Source organism: Crinia signifera, chromosome 1 (genome assembly GCF_055691185.1).
Source record: "Crinia signifera chromosome 1, ASM5569118v1, whole genome shotgun sequence".
Lineage (NCBI taxonomy): Eukaryota > Metazoa > Chordata > Amphibia > Anura > Myobatrachidae > Crinia > Crinia signifera.
This window is the reverse complement of record NC_139217.1, coordinates 423,488,347-423,507,059: the sequence shown is the minus strand read 5'-3', so window position 1 is coordinate 423,507,059 and position 18,713 is coordinate 423,488,347. Positions and strand designations below refer to the sequence as shown.

The following is an 18,713-nucleotide window of genomic DNA, read 5'->3' as shown; positions in this document are numbered from 1 at the left end:
TAACACAGCTACCTGCTAAACTGCAAATCAAAGGTTTCTAATCAACGACAACCATGTATCCAGAGCCTAATGTAAAAGAAGTATTATCCAACTATATCAGAGGGGGTACTCTGTTAGCTGCAGATACCAATCAGTCCAGAGAAGCGGGCAAGATCAGGGCTTTTATCCACCTCCTACCCAGAGGAAGACCAAACATAACAAAACCTAGTGATTGGCTTTGTAGGCAGAATCCCACCTCTGAGTGAAAATAACCAACCCCGGAAAAACCCCAGGTCTAAAGTATGGTGGAAAAAAAAAAATGGGGTTGGGTCTCTGTGACATTGCTTGAAATAGAGTTCAATTAACCCAGATTGGACCTGCGATTTAAGTGTGAAAGGGGTAGACTTACAATTAAAACATTTCAATATAGACTGCACATAGCAACATCATGAGATTTAGCTGCATACTTTGAACAAGATCTCAACCTTTAATTCTTGTGCTGTACTACATTATAAATATTATTGTTATCCAAGGCAAATGGGGAATATACACAGGGAGATTTGTGCTGAGCTATTTAGTATGGGAGATTTGTGTTAAGCAAAAAATAAAATTATATATATATATATATATATATATATATATATATATATATATATATATATATATATATATATATATATATATATATATATATATATATATATATATATATATATATATATATATATATATTAATTAATTGGTGACTATTTAAATCGCTATGTGACTGTTGCCCCAAAACCATATTTTAAAAAAGCATTCTTTTATATGTTTATAAACCTGTAATTTTAAAACAGAATATTTTTAAAGAATATTTGTCATGTATTACCCAGTGTATATAACAACTGCCAACATATGTGAGAGGCCACTCAATCAGTGTTCCCTCTAAGCTGTGCGCATGTGCGCGCGCACACAACTCCACGAGCATGCGCACAGACATTACAACAGAGCGCACAAAGCAGCAGTGGTCCCTTTTTGCAGTTGTGGACTCAATTAATGTGTGTTTTACCCATTAACTACATTGTGTGCTGTGTTTTGAATGTTTAAATGTTTAATATCATTTTGAAGTAAAGTTAACACAAATGCTGAACGTCATTTTCCAGTTATATATAAGTGACGCACAAAAATTTTAAATTTCTTCCAAAGTTGCACAGCCAAAATCTTTTGCCGCACACAGCCTTCGTAAAATTAGAGGGAACATTGCACTCAATATATGTTTTATGAGCCTTATAATTAAAAGATCTGTGCTCTATGTGACTAGCCGCTTTGGCATTTGATATTTGGAGTTTAAATACTCTGTATGCAAACAGGTAATTTACAATATCTCCCGTTCAGCTTTTTGGACGGGCTTCACACTAGCTAAACCGGCTGTATACCTCCCAGCCTTTTTTCATTTGCCTAGATGAGTCGGGCCCCCGCACTGTGATTGGCAGTTGTGGAGTATGTAATGAGCATGAGCATCAGCAATAGCTATGCCCTCTGACGAAGTCCCCAGTGACGAAACGCGTCAGGGCGTGGCTTGCTACGCTCCTGCTCTCTGTGGCTCCCCGGACGTCTGTTTCGCACACCGGTGTCCTGTTTCCCTGCGGCGCAATCCAGCGTCAGCATTCTACTGAGACCCGGCTACTCGTACAGCACGGACCGTGTAAGCAGTTTGTCGTTTGGTTATACTGTTAAAGCCGTGTGGTAGCCAGCCCACAGTGTTTTTACTGCAGGTATGGGCATTTTATTGTTGTACCTGGGATTTTACCGTGTTGGTGTCCAAATAAATCTTTTTTAATACACCAGGAAGCGCTCTCTTCCCATTCCTTTTGTTTTACATATACATATATATATATATATATATATACATACATACACACACACACACACATATATATACACATATACATACATATATATACACACACACACACACATATATATATATATACACACACACACACACACACACACACACATATATACACACACACACACACACACACATATATATACACTTATTGAAAAATACTTTTAACAAAGAAAGAAAACTATTGATAGGGACTCTTGTGTTATACAATATTTGTGACACCTGTAGAATATAAAGGTCCTAGGGCGCCATTCCACAGTTGTCTATATACCTTGTGTTTCTTCCCTTGCCAACAGGGGAGTTTGCGGATAAGGCTGCCTTATTATTGTGCTCAATAGCATATATAATCTTTTAAATTAAGAGTGAACAAGGGGTCTGGATATTGATCTATAGCTATTTACATAAATAATATTTAAATAATGGGTTAGTATAACAGAGGGTTGACTTAGGTCGCTTCATAAAAATACGGGCAATCTGACTAGACCTATAGTGCCTGCTTGAATGATCTAGACCAGCGACAGCAACGCAAGATTCATGCATCGCCATAGGCATACTGAGCGATTTGTGCTTAATTCCTAAGCCGAACTCTCCCTGTGTGTATGGCCCATAAGTATTTTGAACCTAGGTTGGGGAAAACTGGAGTGTAAGGTTTAGGGACTGGAGGAACCATGATGGCAATTTATTCCACAGCAGCCTTAACCCCTTCAATGGCACTCCCAAGAATTTTCCAGGGTTTGCGCAGACTGGCAAACCCGGAAAATTCTTGGGAGTGCCACTGCCTGCGCTCCCTCTTGCTGGGCAGCGCCACTGAGTGATGAGATCAGCTCCACACTCAGTTTCAGCTGCTGCCCGGCTCCTGCTGCCTGGCCCTGCCTCCTTTACTGGCAGTGTGCAGCGTGACCTTGTAACGCCAGGGTTGCGGCTGATAGCCAGTTCAGCGGCTTTGCCCGGACCCATACGGTGTTTTTTTTTTTTTTTTTTTAGGGAGTGCTCCCCAGAAATTTTTTTCCCAGTGGGGAGCGCTCCCTAAAAACAAACCCACCACTGAAGGGGTTAAGTCTGATACACACTAGGAAGATGTGGCCCTTTTCCACGTGATTTTGACCCAGTGGGCCAATAAATTGTGTGAAAAGTGCAATATTGTAGATGACTTACCTCCGATTCCAATTCAATGCGCTGTGCCATGCACATCAGTTCGGATCTGTAGATAGTCATGTCTGCCACAAAGTATTTGTCATATGCCGCAGCCTTGACTGGGACCGCTTTTGATACATCATATGCAAAAGTACCGCAAAAGGATGTATCCAGCTGAAAGGGAGCGTGGCCATTTGCCAAGGTATCGTATGCACGGCTGCATGTGATCCCACAACATATAAAGGGACGGGCAGATAGGGGAAGTTTTTAAAAATGGTCTAAAATTTAATGAATGGTTTATTCCAGTGGTTCCCAAACTGTGCGCCTAGGCTCCCTGGGGTGCCTTGGAGCACTTACAGGGGTGCCTCAGGTTGGTGGTCCAGAACCAATTAAAATTATGTATGGCCAATAAAAGAGGCAGAATCAGTGCTTGTGGCTTCCAATTAAGAATATGTGGGTAAACAGAAGTGACTCATGTTTCTCACAACATAACTGGACCTAAGGAAAACATTTAAATCACAACTTATTTAATATTTTCCCCTGAATTAGTAACCAACTTTTGGCCTAGGGGTGCCGTGAAAAATATTCTGATACTTTAGGGTGCCATGATTCAAAAAGTTTGGGAACCCCTGGTTTATTCTATGTGGTACCCAGTCCGACTGAGAAGTCTGATCCATCTTTCCAAACCAGCATATGAGTTTTTTTTCTATACAATTTTTTTTTTTTTTTTAGCATCGTCACTGTTTCTATTTTGTTGGGGGGAAAAAAAACCTATGCATTAACGGCACCTCAGGAGGTTCAAGCATTTTCAGGTTTCTGTTTTAGTTGCTCTTTCCACCATGTTGTAGTCACTCACATCCAGCCTATGTTAGTAATGTATGCATATGGTGGGACAGTAGGTATACTGTAGTATAGACTTCAATCATTCGTATCATTCCAGAAAGACTGGTCATCACAATGTACTTTTTGTTGCCCCCAGTGACATTATAAAGAAGTAATTACTACTAGATTGTAGCACTATGGACATCCTCAAGCAAGGCTTCAGTTTAGACCGTTATATGAAGAAGTGTCATGTGACAGAATTAAAGAATTTCTGGAGCCGATCTAATGTACAATATTTAGGATGTGCTGCCTACTACTTCTGAACACAACATTCTCCCAAAATGAACTGAAATTAGTTTTCCCATAAAAGCTATACTTGCAACCTTAGACTTACAGCCCATACACACGGGGCAATTCGGAGCTAAAAGCAACTCAGTTTTGCTGTTTGAGCCACCTTCAGCTCAGAAGCAGCCCAGTGTGTATGGCCTGACGATGACCGCTCCCGAATTATTGCAGGCCGCAGATACTTGTCTGTTGATATTACCAGCGGATGAGCTTTCCATAGTCATCCACCTTTTCAAAAAATTGCTTGGACAGGCAAAAATCATTTAGTGTGTATGCACTGAGCAATTTTCCCCATAATCGCTGTGCGTACACAGAGAGAAAAAAAAAACACCCAGTGTGTATCCAATCTTTACATAACACAGCCAACTGCGGGAACTGGATTGGCAGGTCTTTGCGAACATTACATAGGAAAGCAATTCTATAGTCTCACCTGAACTACACCTGCAGGATTAACACTGATCATAGCACAAATTCCACGAAAAGCCGAGTCCTTCTCTTCATTGTCTCGTATGTTCCGTAAAGAAGTACACCTACAACATTCCAAATGGAAAGTATAGCATCTCTTAATTTTGTTACTGCAGTAGATTAGGAAGTTGTAACAGAAATTGGGTAGTAGGGCGTTAACGTCTAATCTAAAGCTTGTCGCACATGTCACACACAATGGGGGGGGGGGGGGGGGGTGTTACACTTTAGATTACTTTAATGAATACTCCAAGCATACTAAATTTACAATATTTGACACACTGTATCAGATACACATCTGTACACAACATTATGTTGACCTATAGGGTTCTGTATCTGTATGGGAGAAAACATAACATTTACCAGACTAGTATTTGCAGACTATGAAACGCTAACATTTTGTACACTCAATAGACATTTTGCTGAGATACTGTATGCATAGCCGCCAATGTAACCATTTTATGGTATGACAAAATACATTGGCACGTGAAATATGTGCATGCATAGTGTCTTATGAAGCCTGATATAGATGCTGCATTAACTGTTTCTATTGCCTACACACAGTGAAAACATCCATATTGTAGGCTTGGAACTAGCAGCATGACATGACTTAGAGGTCACTTGAATGGCTGCATGTTCAGGGAAATCGTCCAGGCCAACAAAATGGCTGCTTTACCCTGTGTAAATAATGAGTACACTTCTTAAAACAAGCTTGAAATCACAGCAAGCATGTGACAATCTTATCCCATGCTCCCATGCATCAATTAGTCATTAGGCACAACAGATTGTATAATTTACATGACAATGCAGAAAATTAAAATTAGGAAAAAATAAATAAAAAAACAGGGACAAAACATAGGACAAGATTAGTCACATGGCTGACGATGACTTAGGATCGTGTAATAACTGACAAATAAAATCTAAAAATGTGAACTGTAAAAGAAAACATGAAGAGAAATGAATTAAAAAAAGATTGAAGAATACACACCAGGGTCTTATAAACTGCTGTAGCATGGGGGCCACCTCTTGAGGACAAACGTAACCAAGACGACCAATTGTTATTGCTAAGGCAACGCAATCACGGTTATACACCACCAAACGCCAACCAAGACATGAGCAAATGAGGGGGGAGGAGAAAAAATAAAGAAAAAAAACAACAAATAACTCAGAAACAGAAAACAGAATCTGTGTATGATAATAAACATAAGATATCACTAGTGTAGCTTATGAGCACCGCCTCCTCAAAGGTAGTGACACATGGCATAACTCTCAGAAGAGGGGGTGGAAAAGAGAGGAAGGGTGGGAGAGGGGTTGGTTGGGGTCGAGGGGTTATAGGTGAGTGGGAAAGGAAATGAGAGAACACCTAAAAACACAGACACTAGATAGAATATCATCCCCATCATCAAATTAATTTATGGGATAGCCATAATGTAATGTCCAATAAATTCAAAAATAGGAGTAGAGGTTGAGTTACGGATACCCCAAAACACTTGGGACTAGCAGCATATGGATTTTTTCTGGAATAGCTACTAGGTGGCAGCTCAGCCAGGGGAAAGGAGACCGCAACACCACAAGAGGGACCAGGGTAACTCCAGGCTGCAGGGACATGCAGCGGGATGGAGGAATGGAGCCAAAGCCCATCGTAGCTTCTGCCTCTAGTGAAGTCAAAGGTTACTCTAATTTTGCCAATGTTTTCTCCCAAAAAATTGCGGAGGAATTGCCTCCCATTCGTCCGTATGATTGTGCTATTGATTTATTTCCTGACGCCAAACTTCCCAAGAGCAGGTTATATTCTCTGTCACGCCCCGAGACTCAGGCTATGACAGAGTATAGATGATCAGATGTTACAACATTAGGAAAGTTGGGATTTTGGTATATATTGGATTTTAGACTATATGGATAAGAGACTCAACCGGTTTATTTTTTCCATTGTGTAGATGCTTATAAAGTTTACTAGGAGCCAGTGATATCAGTGCGGCATATACATGTCACCAAGGCCAACACGAAAGGGACACGATACATATGTATCAGAAGTAAATGGCCAACTTTTTATTTTAAGATTGACTAAAGGTAACGTGATCATTAATACAAATAACTAATTTGTAATAAATACACATACCGTCAATAATGACATATCATCCCAGTCTTCCTTTATATCTATAGCAACCTGTTACAAGTAGCAACTGGCCCAGTATGTGGCATATCCAGCAGAGATTTATCAAAGGCTGGAGAAAGCTAAAGTACCAACCTGCTTATACCGGACATAACCAGTTGGAATTTTTAGCTCTCTAGTCTCTCACTCTCCAAACTTTGATAAATCACCCTTTATATTATCTTGCCACAAGGGAACCCATTAGCCCAGTGTTTTCCAAGGTACACTAGAGTCTAAGGTTAGCCATACTTGTACACAGGTGACCATTACTTCTTCAGTTATTTTGATTTAAGCATCTGTGCTCAAGCATGGCTATACTTCAAACATGGACTGCTAGTGGTGTGTCTTGAGGTCCCAGGCTGGAATAGCTGCATTAGCCATTATCCACTACAAACCCAAACCAGTTGCAGATATTGAACAGGTCATGTAATGAGGATTTCTATTAGTGGAAGTAGGTGGGATAATTACTGATCTGGCAAAATAGATCAACTCGCTTGTGCAGAATTCTAGTCATCCACAAAACATGACCTGTTGGTGTTACTGGAGGACTGGAGTTAAGAACTGGAACACTGAAGAAATGCCAAAATTCTAGCAACAACAAAAGCCAAATGTGAAAATCACTGAAGCCTAGTACTGTACATGCGAGCATTTCAATGTCCTATATTAATATATAAAAGGTGTTAAGATTCATTAATCCATTTGGTTAAATGTCGACCTGGGCATACCACGGGGAAGCTGGGTAGCTTTTAATTGAGTGTCAATGCTGTTCACCCCGCACATGTAAACGACCCCCTATTTTCAACAAGTGCCCATGTGTAGAGTATTTACAAGATGGATTAATAATTTACACTTTGGTATACTCAGAGAAGGTTTTTAAAACACTTGCATATAATAGGCTTTCGTTTATTTTTGCATACAGCTCTTGATTAATACACCCTGCATGTAAGAGGCCTAAACCTGAAATCACATTTGCAATGTAGTTAAAATCCCACCTATTCAGTTAAAAAAAAAAATTTCAGTATGATACATACAAATTCAAAAGGATTTTTTTTCCACCCGAATAGTTTTAACACAATAAGCTTTGCAATGATTCTTTGAAATAGCGGTTCCCCGCTCCTGTCATTAATTTAAACTGGCCATACAATTAAGGATATAGGGGGGGGGGGGGGGGGGGGGGAATATTCAATCCCGTGTCCGGACAGTCAGAATCTGGGCTGTTTTCCGTTCCTTCCGACAGGAACTCGATAGTCGGACTTCAATGTACCGAATGACAGAAAGTCTTCAAATCGGCAATAACGAATGCGGATTGTCGAAAAATGGCAGTGAATAAATCAATCTGCTGCAGTTATAAAAACAAAAAATAGATTTGACTTGTTTTAAAGTCAAATCAGTTTTGTCGGAACTTGCCTTCAATGCGGTCAGTAACGGCAGCATTAGGCGACAGCCGTTATTTGAGGACAAATCTTACAATGGACATACTCAAGAAATGTTTTAAATCTAAAGGAGCCCATACACGGTCCGTTCGAGGCAGGTCCGTTTTGTACTTTGAGATGCGCGCTCCCGCAGCATCTCATCGTACAGTACAAAAAGTATGTGCTGCACATACTTTTTATACTTGCTTTTCATCGCATCGCATGCACAAGGCATGCGATGCATGCTATATAAGTACAAAACGGATCCGATAAACAGACCATGTATACGGACCTTATGTCGGTTTAAAGGAGGCAAAAAAGAACAATGTGTTTTTAAGGTGTTCTCTCTGACACAGATGGTATGGTTAAGAACTCTGGACAAGAGAAAAATGGGAGGGAGATGTTGGAAGAATAGTATAAAAATTTTATAAGCAAACTAAACAAATACTAAAAAAACTCAGCAGATTTGTATAGAAGCAGAATAAAAAAACAAAACCTATGTTCAGGTGACAAACTATGCAACATTCTCATTAAACAGGCATTTGTGAACAGTCTGATGACAGCATGCAATAAAAGCAGAGGATGTGCTTTCAGTTTAAAAGCTCAGTGTGGGACGAAACCAAACAAACAAAAAGACAAAAATCTGCCAATGTTCTGTTCAGCTGCTGATCTCCAAATTGTGCTTCAGTTACAGATCTCCCATAAAGTTTAATATACTCAGAAAAATGGGACATGTGCCACATGCAGTTGCTACTTGGCATGTAGATGGTAACCCATTGCAGAAATTATGCAGTGCCACAGGTGTTCTAGATCCACATAAACTTAATTTGCCTGAACCTTTCCAGTGCCATATCAGCTCAGCACTTTTGATCACGTGATTAATGGACAGTAACACAATAGAAGAGAGCAGTGTATTACTGGATATATTAAAGGCTAAGGAATGCAGTTCTCAGCTCTGCTACAGAGATCAATCATCAAAGGAAATAGTCATTAATAGAGTATAACCCAAACCTACTCAGAAAATACATGAGGATCACTTAATGTATTTAAAAGACTCAAGACATTCTTAACCGTCAGGCAAAATTAACCAATCAGGCTATAAAAAGAATTGTGTCAGCCAGAGCTCCACCCCCAACCTTTCAATTATAAAGCATATGCTAATAATTCTGTCAACCTTTCATAATCCAGGAGAGCATGAACATTTTTTTTAGCTTTCAAACGCTATCCTCTATTTTATTTTATTTTTTACCTGCATGTTTGGATATCCCACAATAGACTTTTAACCAAAAAGTGCATCACATTCAACATTTAAAAAGGAAAAACACAAAAAAAATTAAATAAGAAACAAAACTACAACAATATATGGACCCGTTATTTTGTAAAATGTATCTATCTATCTATCTATATATCTATATCTATATAGATATATATATTCTCAAGAAGCTAGCTGCTCGTTTCCTTATTTGGTGTTCATTAATTTGGTTCTATGTAGAAAAACAGAGAAACGTAATGTATAAAGCCTAAAAAAAAAAAAAAAAGGTCATACATGATTGATCAACAAGCGGATAAAAAAACAAAAACACCCTGTTGTAGTGGACGGTAAAAGGCTTATTTATATATAGCCTACATACCAGTGGTTCCCAAACTGGGTCCTCAAGGACCCCCCAACAGTGCACGTTTTACAGGTCTCCTCACAGAATCATAAGTGAAATAATTCGCTCCACACTTGGATCTTTTAAAATGTGTCTGTGAGAAAGGAGTACACCTCTGCACCTGCCAGGTGACCTGGAGAACGTGAACTGTTGGGGGTTGTTGAGGACAGGCTTAATAAATATGCCCCTGAGTTTGAGAACCACTGGCCTACACAATGCCCTGTGTAAGCATGCTCCTTTTTGCACAAATGTAGAATACAAAGTTTAGGATGGACATAAAAGGTTTGCCAATTAGCACTTGGACACAGTCAGTATGCTAAATGTACAAGCCCGTTTCACGCAGTCTTCTGAAGAATTGATTAATTGTGCAATATAACAAATGACAGTGAAGCTCTACAACTGGCACTAAATGTCTCCTAACAAAAGTAGAGGTATAAAATTGAGCATTTTCAACAATTTTAAACTTACTCCACTAGATATAGAGCGATCCGGCTCAGTGCTGTTAAGATCATATGATAGCCAATATAAAAAGTAAAAAAAAAATTCTGACTTTATAACTGGGGGACACAATCAATCCATAAGAAGAAAAATATGCAGAGACAATACAGATGCTTTGAGACCAGTCTATGCGTATAAAAAAAAAAAATAACAGAAATCAATTACAATGTAAAACTATAGATGTGTCCACAAACATCTATTCTCCTGCAAGACGCGTTTCACATAACGCATGAGCTCTGTAGCACAGCGCCCTTGCCTTGCGTCTTTCTCCATTAAAATGCCTTCATTTTGTGAATAAGACCAGGGCCGGCTCTACAAATAGGCAGCTGCCTAGTGCGCCAGGATCTGGGGGGGCGGCACCAAGTCCGCCTATCAAAAAATAAATCAAGAATGTCTATGAGGATCCTTGTTGTACTTAATGCAGGTGGCTGCTGTGGAACTTCTAAGATATCACCTCCATACTTTCCCTTGAGGCACACTTCCATACTTTGCTGCCCCCTCCTCCTTGTACTCTATTGTGGATGGCGAAGGGGGGCCTCCAGGGGACTTGCCCACTTTCCCGGGGTGACGGGTGGACCACACATTTTGTTGGTCGCCTCCCTGCCATTCTGGAATGTTAGGCAAGAATCCTTAAGGGGTTGGTATTGGTGGCAGTATGAAGGGGGGGGGGGGGGGGGGTGCAGTAGGCTAAAGTTTTGTCTAGGGTGCTGAGAAGCCTTACACCAGCCCTGGTTAAGATGCACAAACCGCTTCTGCAGATTAAAACAGGTGGCATGTCTATATATATTCTCTGTGCCTTCGGCTGTATCTGCATTAGAAAAGATACAGTATTTTCCAGGAACTCAAATTTTGTATGCAGATACGCAACCAGATAGGCTGCCCCCAAAACTGACACACCCGCTGCCTGACGGGGCGGGCCTCCCCCTGGGGAATCCCAGGGCAGCGGCTGACTTTTCTTCTCGGAGTAGTGGCTCAAGACGTCAGACAGAATATTGGTATGCCACATATTTTATTCAGCAGAAGATGCTTGTGAGTCTTGTTAGCTCAGTTTAGCAAACAAGACTAATTATAATGGAAAGTAAAAAAAAAAAAAAAGATGCCTGCCACTACAGGGTTTCGCCTTGACATGACTTGCTGTTAAGGGCTGCTTAACGTAAAAGTAGGCTAGATGTAGGTGAACACATCTGTATTTTTTGGTGTATTAGAGTAACAGCAGCAGAATACTTCTAATCACTTAATGGAGAGTTGCGAAACCTATTAGTGGTTGTTCCTATTTACTTAGAATGATTTTAGCTGATTCTGGACACGGGGCAAGAAGGTAACAATGATGCGTGAAAGCTGAGGCTTGTAGACATTAGGCATATCTGAAAGCATGTGACACAAGTATGGCAGATAGAACAGCGACTCCTACTCCTGAGGAAACGAATGCGGTCTCTGGCTCTTCCACAAACAGCTGGCAAGTGGTACCTGTATTCTCTAAGAGGGTCTTTGGTGTGTTGGGTCGGTTAATGATTTCTACTAGTTGGTTTAACACCATTGGAATATAAGGTTGCATTTCATTTCCTATAAAACAGAAAACAAGTTTTAGTTGCTACACAATGTATATGCATTTTGAACTACAAAAACACTTTACCTTCAAAACAAAACGATTCTCACTTCCAGGAAGTGAACTTACAGATAACAAAGAAACCACATGACACATGAACCAATACATATAAAACCATAGTAATAGAGTTCGAAAGGGATATTCCAGGTGCGTTCCCCATAGTCTTCAGAATAAAATATTAAACACTACAATGAGAACAACGGATCCGATATGTAATGCCGGCGGTCGGAATCCCGACACTGGAATCCCGACACGCAGCGGGCCCGGTGCCTCGCTACGCTCGGCACGCTATTTTATTCTCCCTCTATGGGTGTCGTGGACACCCACGGAGGGAGAAAGTTTCAGGATTTCGGCGGTCGGGATCCCGACCGCCGGCAAATTGACTGCATCCCAAAACAACATGCTGGCAGCCTGAAACCCAACACCGGTAAGAAGACAGACACCGGAAGCCCAGCATCCCGAATGTTAGCATACCAGGGAGGGTTAAGCTGCAGATGAAGGGGGAGGTCAGAAGTAGGTTTAGGTACTACAGGGTGTACGGATAGTGTTAGCACTGAAGGGGGGGGGGGCTGTTAGGGTTAGGACTGCAGGTAGGGTGGGTTAGGATAATTGCCTATGAAATGAGAATTTCCTCAGCATGGGGATGCTGCTGTCTTTATTCTGACCACCAACATCCCGTACCCAACATGACTGGACCAACAGCATTTCTGCCCTTCATTAAAAACGTTTGGTTTGGTAATTTTAAATGTACTGCCAAAGGCTTAAGCTTCTCCACTGTACACCCCCACTGGTCCACATCTCATGACATGACATTAAGCATTCAGATCAGCTTCCCTTCATTGGACATAAACCCTCACATGACCCATCCCTCAGGCACGCTTTGGCTGTGTGACCTCGCCCCCCCACACACACACAGAAGCCCTACATATACTGGGTAATGGGAGACACACTGATAACTTCTTCAAAAAAAGCAGGGACATGCTTGGTCGTAAGGAGGCTGAGTGCGGTCAGATACAGTGGTGTGGCCGAATCCTGCAAGAACAGGATTGGGCCAATGCCGACCGGATTGTGAATAACATGCATTGTAATGTATGTGTTCTTCCCAAAATTCGTCCGTCCCATCTCACCACAGTATGCTGCAATTAAACACTGTGGCTGAAGCGACACTGCCGGCTGGCCGGAGAGGAGCCCGTCTGCGGGTCCTACTGCGTCGCTATGTATGGACCCAGCCATAGAGGTCACACTACACACAGACAGAGCTTTCATGAGCGGGGAGGGTGGAAGCAAGCCAAGCCAACATTTGGTACTTGGGTAGTTTCACGGCGGCAGGCAAAACTACGCTGTCAGCTTAGCCCAACAGCAGCCTAGCGTAGTGTCCCAGCGGCAGCCCTGCATAGTCAGCATAGTGCCCCTGTTAGACAGTGTAGTAACCATACTATCCCCGCGAGCTGTCCCTGGCAAGCCTAGTGAGCGCCTCTCACACAGCGCCGGTAACTGCCAGATCCCCTGCGCTGGCGGGCGCCGGAGGAGAGGCGCTCTATCTGCGTGAGACGCACGAGCATCTCATACGCTTGTGCATCCCAGTAATTTGTGCGGCAGGGTACCCTGCCCGTGTCCGCTTCAGGAAGACAGCAAGTGCATCTCATGCTCAATAAAGGACGCATTTGCCAGTGCTTTATATTACATACTGGCAAGTGCCTCCATTTCAAGCCTCCACTATCCACGTCAGCCTGAAGCATGGCGAGCGTAGCGAGGGGATGTGGTACTGATGTGGATAGTGGGGGTATGAACAGTCCGGGAGGATGCGTACCAACAGGTCACGCTTCAGGCTGATGTGGATAGTGGGGGTGTTTCAGGAACACATTCACACCTGTCATGTCAGGCAGGTGAAAAATAGTCAATGGTTCCCACACAATGTAATAAGCGCTGACACAACGCTGACTGACTACACTAAACTGACTACTCTAACTGCATAAACTCCGGTTAGCCCCAAACATACACACAGACAAAAGCCAACTACACTGGTCGTGGGAACACTACGCTCATTCTGACAGGGACACTATGCTGACTACATAACTGCCGCCGTGAAACTACACAAGTACCCATATGGTGGTTAATGTAGAAGGAATAGAGGAGTGTATTCAGGGGGGGATGAATAGATTCTTAAAAAACAAAATACACAGAGAAAGAGACTCTTTCCATTTTGTCCTACTAAAGCTGGGTATTTTGTATAACTACACACACACTACAAGATCTGCCCTACAATGGCAAAATGTATTGACAGATTGGGCATACACACTACATGACGGTTGCGAACATTATATCATGTAGTGCATACCTAGCTTAGGAAGTGAAATACTTGTACATTTAATGTGATTCTGCAAGCAAATTAAAGTATTCCTTTGGCATATGGCGAGTTTACATTTGATAACTCATTATTAAAACAAAATAAAAACATACCCATTTGTATAGAGATTTCACCAATTGCCCAGGTAGCATTGTTGCACACAGAAATTAATTCCGGGTTTAAATTTGTTCCTAAAATGGGCATGAAATCAGCTAAAAAGGCAAAAAAAAGAAAATAAATAAATAATAGACGTGCACAAGTTAATTAACTTTAGCAAAACTATTTACCTGCTTAGCTACATGACAAATGTAAGTTGTATACGCACCAATACAAGCTTTAACATGTTGAAAACAGGCCTTCGTCAAATCTCCCAACAAAGCAAAAGAGCTTTGCCGGACCTCTGGCATTTTATCCTACAGAAAGAGAACCAAATAACAAAACAAAGACGTATGTATTAGTAGATTATATGCATATACTGTATTATACATTACTACTCCGTATTATTGTACATACAGTACATTACGGCTCAGTCTTAATGCACGCTATTACCCACATTTACCACATGACATAATGGAACAGTACAGAACTATAGGAACAAACATTTGTACAGGACAGCACACACGGCGTAATGGTGTGGGACTTTATAGATTTCCTCTGTGCTTGCCTTGGCTCCCTCCGATTTCCTGCCACAATCCAAAAGCATATGGAAAGGAATAAGGAAATGATAGACAGAATCTGATTGGTTTCTATGGGCAACATCACCCCTTTCAATTTCAGAAGCTTTAATAAATGTAACCCTTAGTGGCACCAAAAAAATAAAAAAATTAAAAATTGCCTCCCTCAAACACAAGTATCGGGTCACGTACCCAGTAGTGGCTCAAATCACCGCAATCTGTACAGCATAAATGAACGGTGCACCAAAAAGGTTGGAGCTGGTTACGCTCGCTTCTTTTGTAGGTCTCTGCTCGAAAGTTATGCTAGGCCATGCCCCCTATGCAAGGCCTTGTGACAAAACGAGTCAGACACTTTCTTTTGACTACAGTTTTGAGCTGCACAATATCATGTGACCGGTCTGTTTTGATTAACAATCCAAAGAGGCATTGAAATGTTGACTATTGATGTGGTTTAGTAAAATACAATTGAATGAGTGACGCTTTCTCCAACACGTGTCTGCATTCACTGCTGATGGGACCCGGGTGCATGCATACAGATATAGAGATATAGCGTGTGGGTACTTAAAAGAGTTCACTCTCCAGACTTTTCAAAAACTTAGATTTATTCAGTTATCACTGCCACAGTGAGCCTTTGTCAAGATACAATTTTATAGCTGCCGCCCAGATAAGGACACACCCACATTTACCGGAAGCGCTCATCACCTATACAACAACATTATATTAACATACACACTAATGTGTGTGCAAAAATAGAATATACATTTATTTAAAAGGCTAATAAGCCACAGTTACCTGCATACACTGGTACATCAATGTAAGTATGTTGCTACGAGCCACGAGTTGTTCGATGTTACCACCAAGGCCTTCAGCCAGTCCACTCAGTAAATCAAGCGCCACAATCATGAAGTCTTTATCAGGAGACTCGTACTGGTCCGGCTGAGCATTGTGCATCTGCAATTTGGAGTTTTAAAAAAAAATGTGCTAATTGCTCTAACCAACACCTATATAAGCAAGCTCCATCTATTGCTGGGACTAATGTTTTATAGAGTTACTTCAAATAATTGCACATGGCGTATTGAGGCTAGTAGTAGGACGACACATCTATATGCACACAGACAGGGAAAGGAGAGAAATGAAGCTCTGTAAAATACATGTGTCAGAGCATTGAATACGCCGTCAGAGCATTGAATACCCCTTAAAAGTAACCTCTAGCTTTAGAGCATCCAAACTCTTTCTTAAAGAGCCTTCCGTTAAGCATAGGGACAAACTCTAATGATTTTAAAGGCAAAGGGGTCATTGGTGGATACACAGAAATATAGTAATGCAAGAATAGTCTTACACAAGAACAGATACAAAAAAAAAACCAGTAGGAAATGCTCTGCAACATTTCTTCTGTAGGTTGTAAAAGTGCATTACCATTACCATTGCTTGTTGAAGAGTCTTTTGTACCAAGTTCACACAACGCTGGTACACAGGTTCACAGTATGGTAAAAAACCAGATTGAAGTGCAGTAGCAACAGAAGATAGGCACTGAAATAAAAGCACAAAAATTTATTTTGAAAGCACCAATCAACACTAGCAGTATTTTTTTTACACTACATAGCACACAGCTTGAGGCAAAAAAAACACATGCACAATACCAGTCACAAAGCAGTTATTGTAATATTTTTTTTATTGGTATACTTTTATATCCTAAAACAAAATTAGATGATACATACAGATAAACCTACAGTACTTCAGTAAATCCAACAAGGGGGAGGGGGACCTAATGTGGTGTAGTGGGTGCTATCGGAGGAGCAGACATAAGTGCAATCTTAAGCCAGAGCACCTCAGATTTTACTTTAAAAAGACATGCAGAGGAAAATATAACAAGTGTAATAAGAGCACAAGAGAGTGAAGACAGAGTAGCACATAAAAGGAAAAGCGCTCAGGTTCCCAGAAATTAATTGAAACATATTTGACAAAGTACAAAAAATTCTACATTCTCTAACATCCTCTCTGGAAACTGGGTACCATTGGGAAATTCAACCAATGCCCCCGAAAAGGACAGTATGCTCTGCTATTGCTGCACACAAAACATTTAGCTCAAAGCTGGCATCTGAAAATATAAAATTAAAATTTGTAGAACTTCGTAAAAGCATGGCTTGAGTACACACGGAGTTGATTGAAAAAACAAGAAACAAGGACCTGCAAGAAAGTCGCCAACTCGGAGAATGGTCAGGCAGATGAAACAGCCAACAATAAAATAAGTTATCCAGGTCATAAAGCGGAGATCCACAATATCCAGGGAATGAAACGGTGGCTTTTAAAAAAGCAGACAGAACCAAATATAAATCCCATTCAACAACCAGAGAAATAAAGGGTGATCGGAAAATGAAGCGCATCCTGAGGAAGAAAGTCTGAACTTCAAGGATGGCAGCCAACATTGGAAAAAAGATTGATAGGGATAAAACCTAAACTTTCCTGAGGGAATGACAGGAGGCATGTCAAGCTAAATTAAGTAGAATGGGTCAGCTTACATTTACAGCTAAATCAGGTACACTTAGCAAAACTTCCAGGAAAGTCATTGCATCTACCAGGATTGCACTCATGTTCCTGGTGAGCGTACCAGAGTGGCACCTTGCCATTGTGTCAAGTCCACCTCTGGCAGACCTCAAACATATAGTTGGTTGAAGACCTCCAGATAAAAACAGAACACAACCTAGAATGACCATGCCAGCTTACAAAAAGTTCTTCCCGCGCCTCGGATGAACACTGCCAATATCGTTGGGAGGTGCCTTTACACCCATTAAATCTCTAGACCAGTGTTTTTCAACATCGTTCCTCAGGACCCCCACACAGTGCACAAATCAAACAATAAAAAGGATTACAGGACCGCAGCAAGTAAACGCAGAATGGATGCCACACATATGGGTATATTCAATACAGTTTTGGCAAGCTATGACGGCGAGCAGTGCCTATTTCTCACCATCATAGCCCACCCTTAGTACTCAACCCATCCCCCTTCACTCACCGTTTCCACCTTACTGTTTAAAAAAAAAGAAAACGCTGTATGCAGCTGTCTTATTGCATTTGAGGCGAAACTCGCCATTCGGGGGAATACTCAACATCCTATGATGGCAACGATTTCCCAGGAACATTGCTCCCTCGCCGTGAGCATTGAAAATACCCCATTGAGGATTCACACAACAGAACTGAAGTGACCGCCAGAGATGACTTCCTTTGGACTCCTTGCCCTATATGTGTTCGTTTAATACATTCATGTTAGGGTTACAGCTTTTACCTGCTATAAAGGTTTTGGGCTTGGCAGGGAGGCAATGGATGACAAGGGGAGGCAGAGGACTGTAGGAAGACTGATGACTCCTCCAATCTCTAAGCCAGTGATGCGAAGAGTATGAAGTAAGCGACCGTTTAACGGATTTTAAAGATTGATCGCTCGGATCACTGAAAGATCACAGGAGTCATCAGCCTGACTGTTTGCAACATGGAGTCGTGACACCACACAGATGTTCAGGAGCCACGGTTCCAGTACCCAAGAATGCGTGCTCTGCCTTGGTGATTGATATTCATGAGATCATATTGGTAGTTTTGCTTCTGGCAGGTCCAAAACAATTGGAGATAAAGACCATGTCAAGCCTGCAGACTGGTATCTGTGATCACTTTGGTTTTAAAAGCATTCAAAGCAAGATACCTCCCTGTTAAGTAATTTTATGCAGACCGGAATAGTCTCCAACTTCCA

General features: G+C 41.3%; 1 protein-coding gene across 3 annotated transcripts in view; it reads right to left on the bottom strand.

Moving 5' to 3' along the window:
• TNPO1 (transportin 1) overlaps positions 1 to 18,713 on the bottom strand; it is a 96,455-nt gene that overhangs the window by 9,000 nt on the left and 68,742 nt on the right. The window contains exons 15-21 of one of the 3 annotated variants that reach the window (XM_083151889.1): positions 16,391 to 16,504; positions 15,767 to 15,925; positions 14,626 to 14,713; positions 14,414 to 14,512; positions 11,815 to 11,910; positions 5,622 to 5,697; positions 4,602 to 4,701 (exon numbers count right to left, since the gene is read on the bottom strand). In XM_083151889.1, coding sequence (XP_083008015.1) covers positions 4,602 to 4,701; positions 5,622 to 5,697; positions 11,815 to 11,910; positions 14,414 to 14,512; positions 14,626 to 14,713; positions 15,767 to 15,925; positions 16,391 to 16,504 — 732 coding nt within the window. The remainder of the gene's footprint in view (positions 1 to 4,601; positions 4,702 to 5,621; positions 5,698 to 11,814; positions 11,911 to 14,413; positions 14,513 to 14,625; positions 14,714 to 15,766; positions 15,926 to 16,390; positions 16,505 to 18,713) is intronic. The other 2 variants (XM_083151890.1, XR_014450526.1) reach the window with 2 other exon arrangements.